General features: G+C 38.8%; 1 protein-coding gene across 2 annotated transcripts; it reads right to left on the bottom strand.

Moving 5' to 3' along the window:
• Positions 1-738: 738 nt before the first annotated feature.
• On the bottom strand, positions 739-6,129 carry LOC146371966 (uncharacterized). 2 transcript variants are annotated; one of them, XM_084954129.1, is made up of 9 exons: positions 5,530-5,614; positions 5,336-5,470; positions 5,102-5,179; positions 4,763-4,917; positions 4,413-4,549; positions 4,242-4,335; positions 3,782-4,111; positions 3,518-3,703; positions 739-1,303 (listed from the first exon to the last, which is right to left on the bottom strand). In XM_084954129.1, the coding sequence occupies exons 1-9, from the start codon at positions 5,609-5,611 to the stop codon at positions 1,004-1,006; spliced, it is 1,497 nt and encodes a 498-aa protein (XP_084810255.1). In that variant the 5' UTR covers positions 5,612-5,614; the 3' UTR covers positions 739-1,003. The 2 variants fall into 2 exon arrangements, with proteins under 2 accessions (XP_084810255.1, XP_084810254.1); XM_084954128.1 differs by having other exon boundaries at positions 1,283-3,703; positions 5,336-5,374; positions 5,530-6,129.
• Positions 6,130-12,688: the final 6,559 nt, after the last annotated feature.

Genomic DNA, 12,688 nt, shown 5'->3' with positions numbered 1-12,688 from the left:
AAGTCAGAGTGATCTAGCTTTTATCTTTGATCTAGCCAAAGATAATAAAGACATAACTGGACTGTGAGTTTGTCTTTTTCAAAAAACTGTCTGTTACATGAAGGCTTTTTTGTAACTTTTGACTACAGATAGTGATAAATTAAATGTATGATTCACAGAGTAAATCAGGCCTTCAAACCCAATTTTTGTCACCATTATTTACTATAAATCACTCAAAGGAATCTACAGCTGACATACTCCTCAGACTGCAGTCTGCTGTGAGATGATAATACTGGCTTTCCGCTGAAGTCTGCCAGTATAAACATCTCTGAGGTAGGGCTGTTCATATAACATTGGATGACGATATAAAAACGTCTATCGTTTCATTTTACGCTATCGTTTGTTTCGTGGTATTGCAAAATAAACTGTTTACGCACAGCAAATTCTGGTCTTTGGAATAAACTCTCTGGGAGTTCAGATTAACTATATTTGAGTGTACATGCGTGACCATCGAATGAACTCTAGTGCAGAATTAGAGTAACTCTTTTCTGGGAGTTGATTTTTCAACTCTTTATAGGAGTTAAAACTAAACTCTCATGGAGTAAAATTTCTACTACCATAAAGAGTAAAATGTAACTCATAACTAGAGTTCATTTTGATATTAACTCTTTTATAGTGTTACTCATCAAATGAAAAAAGGTTTTAGGTGACAATTACTACAAAAACACCATACTGATTATTATGAACGTATGAATTTTATTTATCAAAAATATCATATTCAAAATTCAATGCTGCATGGACTAACATACATTCTGTGTAACGGCACTATAATAGTGTAACATTCGACATTAAAACAGCAACAATTATGGCAGCTAAACAGTTGAGACATTGTGTGGTCAGATACGCCTAACATTGGGGAAAAAAAAACTGAATTAAAGAAAAAAAATGACTACAGAATAAGCACGTATTGTAATGCAGTGTTAACATGAAAAAGACTCTATAAGGTCTCCATTAAGCCAACAAATTAAATAATGCAACTCTCTGACACAACATACAATTGTGAATCACACCCATATGACATTTGGGCATCAAAACTTTTGAAATGTCTTAACTTCTCCCTTTCTAGGACCAGTATCTTCTTAGGAATGGTTTCATTTACCTGATAAGCATGAAAATGATCATGGAAACACGTTTCATGGTCAACCATAACAAAAACAGCTTTACCATCATGCAAAATGATCGAAGTTATCTTGCTGAAAACCGGCATGTTTTCGTAAGTGCCTGTGCAAACAAAAAGCCCAACACGATATTCAACTCCACTACACTTTACCCAGTTTGTGAGTTTGACAGTGTTCTGTAAATCAACATGAAGATATGGAGATATAATTTCTGAGTATTCTTGTGTTTCAAGTGAACGCATTTTAACTGGACCAGACTCAACTGCTTTTAAACTCATACATTCCCAATGATAAGCTAATGCAAACTGATGTTTCCTTGCAAGTGATACAGTCAAATTCTTAAAGTTCTTAACACAGTCTTTGAAAAATTTGTGTTTGGCTTCAAATCTCATGGTCCAGATATGAATGAGAGGACCAATCTTTCGAATGCACCTTGGATAGTGGACCATGAAATGATGTTTTGGAATTAAGTTGTTTGATGGGTATAGTTCCTTAAAGAGTCTATGGTGTTCAATAATCAGGTGCTTTAAATACACAGTCATTCCTTCAGTGATAGAGTATGAGAAAACTATGTTTAGAATGTGCAACAACAAAAGCAACAAATGCCAGTGCAAATCATCCTCTGGTACCAGGTCACCAAATATCAAAGGTATGTTAGCGATCAAACAAAGTGTTTGTGATGCATTTAAACCTATTCCATGCCCTGCACGATCCAGGTTAATATTCGTTGGTTTATTTTTCTTTTCCATATAGCCGTAATTAAAAGCATATATCCTATTTAACAAGCTATCTTTAGAGATGAAGTATTCGATTAAATATTGAAATAGCAACTTGACTTCATATTGACCAACCCCTTCCAAAATATCATGCATGATGTCAACGGCATAATTTTCCGCAATATTGAAATATTTTAATGAATTAAGTATGCTCTTTCTTTTTATGCCAAATGAAGATGTTAATGTTGGATCATCTACCAAATTATTATAATGTTGGTTATTCAGAATTGGTGATCTAAGAGTTAAACATGGGTCGTCCTCTGAGAAAACTAATTGAGCTGAAGACTGATCAATTAAGCAAAATCTACAAAAATAATTAGCTCTAAACGATTCCAAAAACCCAAGAATGCTATGCATCCCCAAGTTATCACCTGTAATTTGTGCCAGAGTACCAAATACAGGAAATTTAGCAAATGGAACAGCAATCCCACTCGTCTCTAATATTTTCAGGTCCTTTACTAGGGGCTTCAGGATTTCATCAATTCCATATTTTTTTGCGTCTTGTGCATAAAATAATGATACCAGATGAATGTTCATTAAAGCCGAATTCAGACTGGGAGGAAGATTTCTAAGGAAAGGCAGCCAACTTTGTGTATACCCTTTTTTGAACCTAAAGGATTTGCACACTCAAATTCGTCATAGTACAATTGGACTTGGATAGCAAACTTGCTACCTGAAAACAAAGGATGACTTTTGAAGTAGCTTCCATCACAGAAGTCCTGATATGTGTCAGACTGGGTGCATATTTGCATCATCTCACAAATCCTTTAATTCTTAAAAATGAACTGGAGTGTTTTCAATATGGGAATATATATGAATTTGTCATTTACTGGGACTTGCTCATAGGTTCTAGTTTTGCTACATCGTCTAGTATCGTATCTTACTCCTAGGTGCAATTCAACTGGCTGTACCATTTCCCACTTATCTCTAAAATATTTTTTACATTTGCTTTCAGAATTCAAGTGACTAAACAGATTGTCCAAATTTTTAAATAAATCTGCAATGGCTGATCTGGAGGGACTGTCATTCGGTAATAGCGTCAATAATTGTTCCTGAATATTAGATTGCCAATCTCCCACAAATTCCTCTAAGTTCTGAACTGTAGAAAGAACTACAGTATTTGGTACACCACTTGCTAAAAGTCTGGCAATAATGGAGGCACACATGTCCTTGCTCTGATTTGAGAATGAAGGGCCTGCTTCAGAATTTTGGCACTGAGATTATGTGGATGGTGTTTCATCATTTAAGCACTGAGAACTACTAAACTGTTGGGTATCATGGTCAGAAGGGGTCTCATGAAGAACACATGTGCTAACAGTAGCATGTATCTTATTCAGATGTCTTCTAAATCCAGAATAACTTGAGAATTGTAAACAACATCCTATCTGACCACATTTTAGTTTCAAATTTTTGCCAGGATACATTCCATGAACTAGTTTTAAATGTCTGAACAAAAGTAAAGCTGTACCAAAGGATAAAGCACAGAGAAAGCAGGTCAACATTTTGAATGCATAACCTGGTTACTACTTATTCAACAGCTTTGAAAACTAAAATTACTACACTAATAAAGTGTTACTTTAGGACACTACCTGGCTCATCAACATCATCCATTTCTTCGTTCAAAGCAGATTTCAGCAATCTTTTCAGAAGACAAGTCTCTTTAAGGTCTCTGGCTTCCCTGGCAACCTTGTCTTTAAAACTGGTGTTCCATTTTTCCAGGAACCTGGAAGCAGTCTCTACTCCAAACATCATTGCAAAGTCCTGCGAAATCTAACAAAGGAGAAGTATGTCCATTAAAATCAATTTTTTTAAGTCAAGTATTTTTCAGATCCCCATTTGTTCACCTACCAGTCCTTTACTGTCCAAAAACCGAGGAAACATCTGAAGAGTGTTTGCTGATTCTTGTGGGTCATGGAGTATCTGCTGACGATAGAATGTCTCTCTCATCTTCTGGAAGACTATATCTTGGTCAGTGGTGTGATGAAGAAGAGACATGGCTTCCATACATTGATCTCTTGTTTGCTGGTCATTAGTGAAACCAAACTTCCTTCGTGATGTGGGCCCTCCTTTCAGGTCCACTCTGTTCTGTGATGCAGTGGGGGGTTTGGATTGACGTTGCACAGTCTTGATACGCCACTCAAGAAAACCTTTGTTGCTCTGAATGTCATAGAAATGCTCCTACAGAAAGAAAGAAATTGCATACATTGTAGAGTGTGTATATATATTTATATATATATGTGTAGGGAGAGAGACAGAGAGAGAGAGAGAGCAAGTCTTATTACACACTACAGTTGCAGAGCAAACTCACATATCCCTTTTTGGAGTACGGATCCTTCAAAGATGGGAAGAGTGACACGATTCCAAGTGCATGAAACTCCTTTGTTGCTTTACTTACAGTTCTCCTGCAAAAGCATTAGTGTTTTTTGATAAGATCCTTGCCAGTTTTAAAAATGAATAGAATAAACATCATTCCTCTTACCCTTCCTTTTCACGCATGTGAGCTACAATGATGTTCACCATTAATCGCCTGGTGGAATCTTTCAAACTCCCAGTTTTTTCATACTCATGGATGACAGTCACCCCTGCTGGTTTGGAAGTCAGAATCTGCTCCACTGTCTAAACACATTTGATACAAAGAACAAAAAAATTGACAAAAAATGAGACTATTTTAACCCAAACAACGATTTCAATCTGTGGATTATACATATGAACTACATGAAATACTATATCAAATTATTTTTCTCTAATCTGTTTTATCTTCGTGTTTAAGCTTTTTCAAGTAATGACAACTAAAGAGTCAAATACAAGTCTATTAAGTAATGTATCTACATTTCTTGCATGTATGCTGTCCAATAGAGGCTGAACCATTTGAAGTCCGGCATCGCTTGTGTCACTGCTCTGACTGCTGGTGGTTGAGACAGACAATGTATCTGTTAGACTTGGAGAGGAGGGCTCTTCCACATGTTGCTTCAGGACAGTCAAATCTGAGGGTGACAAACAAAAATATTAGAATATAATATTAGATATACAATCACAAATCAACCACAACAAAGCTACCATTTACGCACATAGGGACAGTAAATTGTATGCTTTGATTAAATTATACTTTCTCCCAGGAGAACAGATGGTTATTTTGTATTTTATTATGGTAATATACAATTTACATACCACAAGGTGTGAGTGTCACATAGTGTGTTAGGTCTGAGCAGTCATGCAGCTTCTTGGATGATTCTGTTTCCAGGATGTCTGAAATGCATGTGATAAATCCAACTTACTGTTGAGCCATGAAAGCAGCATTTTGTGATTGTTACCACAGGATATTAGACAAATTAAAAAGGTTTATTTAGGACTAACTGTACAAATCAAATCCCACAAAATCTATCAGAGCATATATTTACTTACCTTCAGCTGTATAGATGACAAAACACACCTCTTTGACTCCTGCAAGTTCAGGAAAGACATCCTCATCCACCTCTATACCCTGCTCATCCGTGACTTTCAGTGCTGCATTTTCTGGTATGAGAAACTTCTGCTGCACTGAAGTAAAATCATCACTTAGTTAATAACAACATTATCATTTCCCAGGTATAACTTACCTGCACTCATAAAATCTGTGAAGCTGACTTCTTCCAATTTGACATATTTCTTTGTCTCTCTGTATTTTACTTTTATCAACATCTTGGCCACCTACGGAAAAAACCTTTACTAATATGAAGCATAACATGTGGAAGAAGAAGAGGCTGTTTATTAGTGATGTGCGGATCGATCCTGAGATATCGATTCCTCCGATACCAATCATTTATGTTCTAGAATCGATTCTCACATTAAAATATCGATATTTTAGTAATTTAGGGTAAATTTGTAGTTTATCATTAACAGGAACACAGTGGAAAGAAACTATAACATTCGGATTGTCTACATTCAAAGGAACTACTTCCTCTTCCGCCTTTCATAGTCATTTGCGAAATAGGCTGCCTGTCTCGCAGCCCCTTGGCGTGCGCACTCACAACAATGACTGAGCTCAAGGGCGTAGATTTGGCATGGACGGAAGGGACATGTCCCCACCAATATCCAGCGATTATTGAATTGTCCCCACCAATAATTTGATCTCTTCGAGTAAAGAAAAACAAAACCGATAGAAATAAAAAAAAAAAAAAACCCGATCTGTCAATGTCTCATTCACCCAGCGGTGCGGAAAGAGTTAAATTACGTTCTCTACTGGAGTCCTACGTCATGTGACAAATATGGCCAATGTGATTGGCAGTGCCTTTCAGGGAGCTCTGTTTAGTTTTAGCAGCGGCAATCCTGCGCTGCGAGGACCTGCAAGGAGGAGAGGAGGATGGCAGCAAAAAGAACCTGGATATAAGAAAGTATTTTTCAAAGAAACCTGTAAGTCACTTAAAGTCAAGTTCACTCATAAAATCTGTCCATCATAATAACGTTACAGGCTATGCAAGGCAATACATGCCAACCCTCCCGTTTTTTCTCGGACAATCCCGAATTTCAGTGCCCCTCTTATTACTCTTTCTGGATTGCAAAATAAACATTTAAAAAAATTTCAGGCGAGAATGTAGCTGTGCAAACTTCAAATATCTGAACCGGGGAGAACAGCAAACTCCCGGCACATCGTTTTAGGCTTTGGCCCACATCAGTCTAAAATTGTATGTAACCATGAATAACGTGTTGCCATGTCCACCAGGAGAGACTGGATGTTATAGATGTAAAACAAATATGCCAGCAGTTTATCTCACTTAATGAGAGGAGAAGGCATGTGTTTGGCTGCTTCACATAGTGGACATTGAGTTGTTGTGTGGGACACCAGTAGTCCATGTCTGTTGCTGTAACAGTAGTTCATGTTTAGAGTAAAACATCCCAGCTCACTGATTTGATCGGGGCAGTAGTGCCTAAAATGTTGCATAATTTTGCTAAGAGATCTGTTACTTTGTGGTAATCTTAGATGAGTAGTTTTATGGACAAAAACCACCAGGTCATTCAGTGTTCCCTTAGTGCTAATGTATAAGAGATGTTGGTGTACTATAACTGAAGTAATGTTGTTAAGTCTTTAAAGTCATATTCTTTTATTGTTATGACTGTATTTTAAGCTATTTTTATTTTTGTATGATATCTGATTTATATGGAATATGGTTGAAGTAAACTAAAGTCTAAAATACTTAGTCAGTCATTTGTTTAATAGTAACTTAACATTATATAATTCACATATAAAACTATGAATTGTAATTTTAAATGGTTTAAAAGCATGTAGAATAGCATATTTAGGCAAGTATATTTATCCTTTTTTTTAAATCAAGAAGCAAAGACGAAAAGGAAAAAAAAAGAAACAGGGCAGGGTTTGGTGGTTGAATCATCTGTCTCCACCAATGCCAAAACCAAATCTACGCCCTTGACTGAGCGTAATTGGAGTCGTGTGCGAACCTGTTTTACCTCCACAAAAACTGAGACGTGGTTTGCCATACATGTGGAAAAAAGGTGAGGTGTTGTGGCCACACTAGGGAGACATTCAAAAAGGCTGTTGGGGGTGGGGATAAATACATTTTACAGTGTTTATTTATGGATAAAATACGTTAAATGTCCGGATACAGCGGGGGTGTCCAAATTCAGAGGCTGCTTCCACCTGAGGACCCGGCCTTCGCGGTCTAAAGAAAGCCGGGTATACGGCACGAGCTCCCTCGGTGGAGTGAAACTGCCGTCTGCTCCTTGCTATCTAAAATATAACCGGACGCTGGCGTAAACTCTCGACCGTGTCACACTTCTGTTTAATCAGTTTTCTGTTTGACGTTTATTCAGCTGTGTGAAAACCCCGAGGAACCCTCCTGAGGGATTAATAAAGTTAAATTTTATTTAATCTAATCTAATAACTTTAATCTCAGCCAAACTGATTTACTCACGAACAAATAAAACACTGAAAAAGCCAAACAATAACATTTTAAGTTATCTAAGTGACTTCTATGATATCATGTTTAACCCAAGTAGCAAAAGACCGCGGGGGTTTGAAAACGATGTGTCGATCGCAAGGGTGTAGATTTGGTTGTGGAATTGGTGGGGACGGATGATTCAACCACTGAACCCTGCCCCGTTTCTTATTTTTTCCTTTTTGTTTTTGCTTCTTGATAAAAGGAGAAATATACTTGCCTGAATATGCTATTCTACATGCTTTTAAACCATTTAAAGTTACAATTCATAGTTTTATGTGAATTATATAATGTTAAATTACTATTAAACAAATGACTGACTAAGTATTTTAGACTTTAGTTTACTTCAGTCATATTCCATATAAATCAGGTATCATACAAAAATAAAAATAGCTTTAAATACAGTCATGACAATAAAAGAATGTGACTTTAAGGACTTAACATCATTACTTCAGTTATAGTACACCAACATCTCTGACACATTAGCACTAAGGGAACACTGAATGACCTGGTGGGTTTTGTCCATAAAACTACTCGTCTAAGATTACCACAAAGTAAAAGATCTCTCAGCAACATTATGCAACATTTTAGGCACTATTGCCCTCTATCAGATCAGTAAGCTGGGATGTTTTATTCTAAACATGAACTACTGTTACAGCAACAGACATGGACTACATGCCCCACACAACAAACACATGCCTGCTCCTCTCGTTAGCTGAAATGAACTTGCTGGCATATTTGTTTTACATCTATACTGTCCAGTCTCTCCTGGTGGACATGGCATCACATTATTCATGGTTACATACAATTTTAGACTGATGTGGACCAAGCCTAGCGCCTACTTGCCAACCTTGAGACCTCAGAATTAGGGAGACATTCAAAGGGGCTGAGGGGAGGTATACATGTACATATATATACAAAAAACTTGAATTTTACAGTGTTTATTTATCGGATAAAATAAGTTAAATGTCACCGTTATTATTGTCCGACCGGAAACAGGCCGGGGGGTGTCCAAATTCAGAGGCTGCGTCCACCTGAGGACCCGGCCTTTGTGGTCTAAGTGGGCCGGGTCCTCCGAAAGCTGGGTAGACCGGAAATGAGCGACTGTGAAATTGGACGGTCTAGCCTTCAGAATTACGTCACCTGCCGTCTGCTCCTTGCTGTCTAAAATATAACCGGACGCTGGCTTAGATGGTCGAATAAACTGCTGTTTGAGAACCCGGAGGAATCATCCCGAGGGATTAATAAAGTTTTATTTAATCTAATTTAATCTAATAACTTTAATCTCAGCCAAACCGATTTACTCACCAACAAATAAAACACAACTAAAGCACTGAAAAAGGCCAAACAATAACATGTTTAAGTTATTTGACGTTTACACAGCTACATTCTCGCCTGAAAATGTGTTAAAAGTTTATTTTGCGACCCAGAAAGAGTAATAAGAGTAATATTAAAACTAAGTAGCTGCAGTAATAGTGGCCATTGTTGGAAACTGGAATTGGCTGGGCCAGTCTGGGATATGGTTTTCAGTTTTGTTGTCCGGGTGGAAAATCGGGAGAAATTGGGGAGAATGGTCGCCCCGGGAGATTTTCGGGAGGGGCACTGAAATTCGGGATTCCCTGGAAAAATCGGGAGTGTTGGCATGTATGTCCTAGCATAGCCTGTAACGTTATTGTGAGGGACACATTATATGAGAGAACTTGACTTTAAGTGACTTACAGGTTTCATCTTACAAATAGGAAAAGAAGTCTTCATGATCTTCATCGGTTTCGGTACATCTGTGAAATTACAGCTTTTAAACAAGGAATAACACAAGTAAAGAAAAATAAAATAAAACCAGGGAAACTCCAACGCCGATCAACAGTCTCTTTAGAATCTGAAGCCATGTTTAAAGAATGTACATTATCTGGTATGTAGGTGCAGCATATGGTGTTGAATAAGACACACAATCCTCCTTTCTCAGCCAGGATCATGTCCAGTGCTACACGATGTTGCATTACAGCAATTCTGAGAGCGTCTATTTCTTGGTTTTGTCCCTCGTTGACCTTGCAGGATGCATTGAGGAACAAGCCGAATCTGTAGTCCAGTGTCTCACTTCTGAGAGCATGTTTTCCGACTCCTGTCCACGGGAAGAGTGAGTTGAGTACCTTTTGTCCAGTTGTCCAGAGTTGAATTCTTCAGGTACAGTCGGTTCCCCAGATTGAGTCATGTGGTCTGACTGTTGAAGTTGAGCGTTTCTTCCTGGATGAGGATGTTGATGTACACTTTACACAAGTCATTCTGAAGGTGTGATCGGAGATCAGAATTAGTGCACATGTTCCAGTATGTTTCCCATATATGGTTGGGTGTGTTAATATGCTCGGCATGTGCGAGCAGACATAACAGTCTTTCTCTGTGGTCCTGTTAAACACGTATCTGTATCAGGCATTTATCATCCAAGGATAGGTGTAGTCTTGTGTCATGTCCATTAGGTGGAAGTTGTCGTGCGTCCATCTTCTCAGTCTGCCTCGTGGCTCAGCTGCTGTTGGCATCAGCTGGGGTCCTGTAAGGGTGAGCTTTGCAGTTAAGGTAACCAGGAGGGTTCCCCTTCCCATGGTTGCACATAGGTCCATCACACCCGCACCTGGCTGCCCTAAAGTTGATCGGATGGAGATTGGAGTGCAGGCTTACCCTACGGGGGCCCAATCTTCACTTCCCCCCTTACCCCCGAAGCAACCAAACGTGGGTGAGACTTCCCTAATGTGCTTCCTCTTTGGTGTCGGGGCTTCCCGGGACCTCAACCTTTTTGCAGTGGCTCTGATGTATCCAGGAGGGTCTCTCTGCAATTTTACAGACTGTGGGTGTGGTCAATAACACTTGATAGGGACCCTCCCAGCGAGGCGAGCTCCAATTTCTCCTCTGGAGCACCCGTATTAGGACCCAATCGCCTGGTTTCAACCTGCAAGAGACTGGAGAAGAGTCGTACGGCAGTTTATTGTTCAAAACAATATCCTTATTTTCTAGTACTTTTGCCATCCATTCTGCCAGAGTTGTTTCTCTGACAGATTTGTCTAGAGGTTCACTTGACACTGGTAGTGGAAAAGGCCTACCATGAACAACCTCAAATGGTGTAAGTTTTTGAGAGCCTTGAGTTAATCTCATCCACATTTTTACTAGGCCTATGCATTCAGGCCATGGTCTTCCTGTTTCTTCCATGCATTTTCTGAGTCTCTGTTTTATGGTGCCGTTAGTTCTCTCCACTAACCCTGCACTTTGTGGGTGATAAGCACAATGGTTTCTTATGCTGAATCCTAGTGCTTCCGAGACTTTGCTGATCACATCATTGACAAAATGTGTCCCATTATCTGATCTTATCAGAGAAGGGATGCCATACGTTGGGATGAAATGATTACATAGACATTTTGCAACTGAGATTGCATCGGCTTTTTTCACTGGATAAATCTCTGGCCATTTTGAGAATACGTCTATAATCACTAGAGCATATTTTGAGCCTTGACTTTCACTTAAATGTCCTTTTTGTGTCCTCAGATTGCCTTGTGAATTGCGTTCTTGACAGATCATGCATGTCCTCACAAATTCCTTTGCTGAAGTTTCAAAATTTAGAGTATAAAAGTGTGTGTTTATGACTTGGACCATCCCTGCTGATGACACATGGGTCACCCCATGGGTCACTAATGCTGCTGTTCTGTGTAGGGACTTAGGAAGTATTGGTTTACCTTCACAAGTCATCACATCATTTTCTAGTTGTGCTCCACACTTTAACCATTTCTTTTGTTCTGTAGTTGGTGCTGCTTTTTGTTCATCTTTAAGTACATCAAGTGATATTTGCATGGTGGATGCAGACATTAATGTGTCTACAGTTTGTTGTGCGGCTAGCTTAGCTGCTTGATCTGCAAAGTTATTGCCTTTAGTTATTTCTGATTTATCTTTCTGATGTGCAGCACATTTACATAATGCTAACTGTTTTGGCAATATTATTACATCTAATAGTATTTTCAGAAGACTTCCATGTTGTACTGGGTGTCCAGTAGATGTAATCATTCCTCTGTTCTGCCAAATTTTTGCAAAGTGGTGAACTGCTGAAAAAACATACTGGCTGTCAGTGTATATATTTATATCTTGGCCTGCGTGTAATTCACATGCACGTATTACTGCTTTGAGTTCTGCACTTTGAGCTGAGTATGAGGATGTGAGTGGTTTCGCTTCTATGACTCTGTCTGCTGTAGTTACTGCATAACCTACACAGTTTTGTCCTAGGCAAAAATGTCAGCGAAACCGGGTTGTGGTGTGCTGTGAATGTCAGCACGTGGCTTTGTTTCCACGTCTAATTTTTTCATACAGCAGTGTGGATGACCTTCTTCAGGTGAGGCCAAAAGTGTGCTTGGGTTCAGCTGACCACACTTCTCAATTTTAATGTGTGATTGCGACAGTAAGATTCCAACATATGAGAGCTGTCTCGCATGTATCAGGTAAGACAAATTGGCTTAGATTAAAATTGAAGTCACTGCATGGGGTACTCTGATGATCAAAGTGTGCTCTAAAACAATGTCAGCTGACTTTTTTACTGCCTCTGCTGCGGCTGCACAGGCCTGCACATGCAGGCAGGCCTGTCGCAACAGAGTCTAATTTGCAAGAGTAAAATGCCTGTGTTAAAACTGCGTTTATGTAGCCTGCTCCTCCATCTACATGTATGTAGAAAGGCTTATCATAGTCAGGCAGTGCTAAAACAGTATTCGTCTGTAATGCTAGTTTCAAGTTACTGAATGCTTCTTCTTCTTTTTTTCTTTGTAGATGCAACACTACATTTTTACTTAAGGCATTTTAG

This window comes from Perissodus microlepis, chromosome 15 (genome assembly GCF_051167445.1).
Source record: "Perissodus microlepis isolate ML-2025 ecotype Zambia chromosome 15, ASM5116744v1, whole genome shotgun sequence".
NCBI classification, from domain to species: Eukaryota; Metazoa; Chordata; class Actinopteri; order Cichliformes; family Cichlidae; genus Perissodus; species Perissodus microlepis.
The sequence above is the reverse complement of the archived record's forward strand: the minus strand, read 5'-3'. Positions and strand labels throughout refer to the sequence as shown.

Bases quoted from the DNA above. Each gene is read 5' to 3' on its own strand.
- LOC146371966 (XM_084954129.1), bottom strand. From the start codon at position 5,611: ATGTTGATAAAAGTAAAATACAGAGAGACAAAGAAATATGTCAAATTG. The intron at 5,471-5,529 runs GTAAGTTATACC...ATTTTACTTCAG, and splicing joins CACAGATTTTATGAGTGCAG to TGCAGCAGAAGTTTCTCATA. The intron at 3,704-3,781 runs GTAGGTGAACAA...CTCCTTTGTTAG, and splicing joins TTTTGGACAGTAAAGGACTG to ATTTCGCAGGACTTTGCAAT.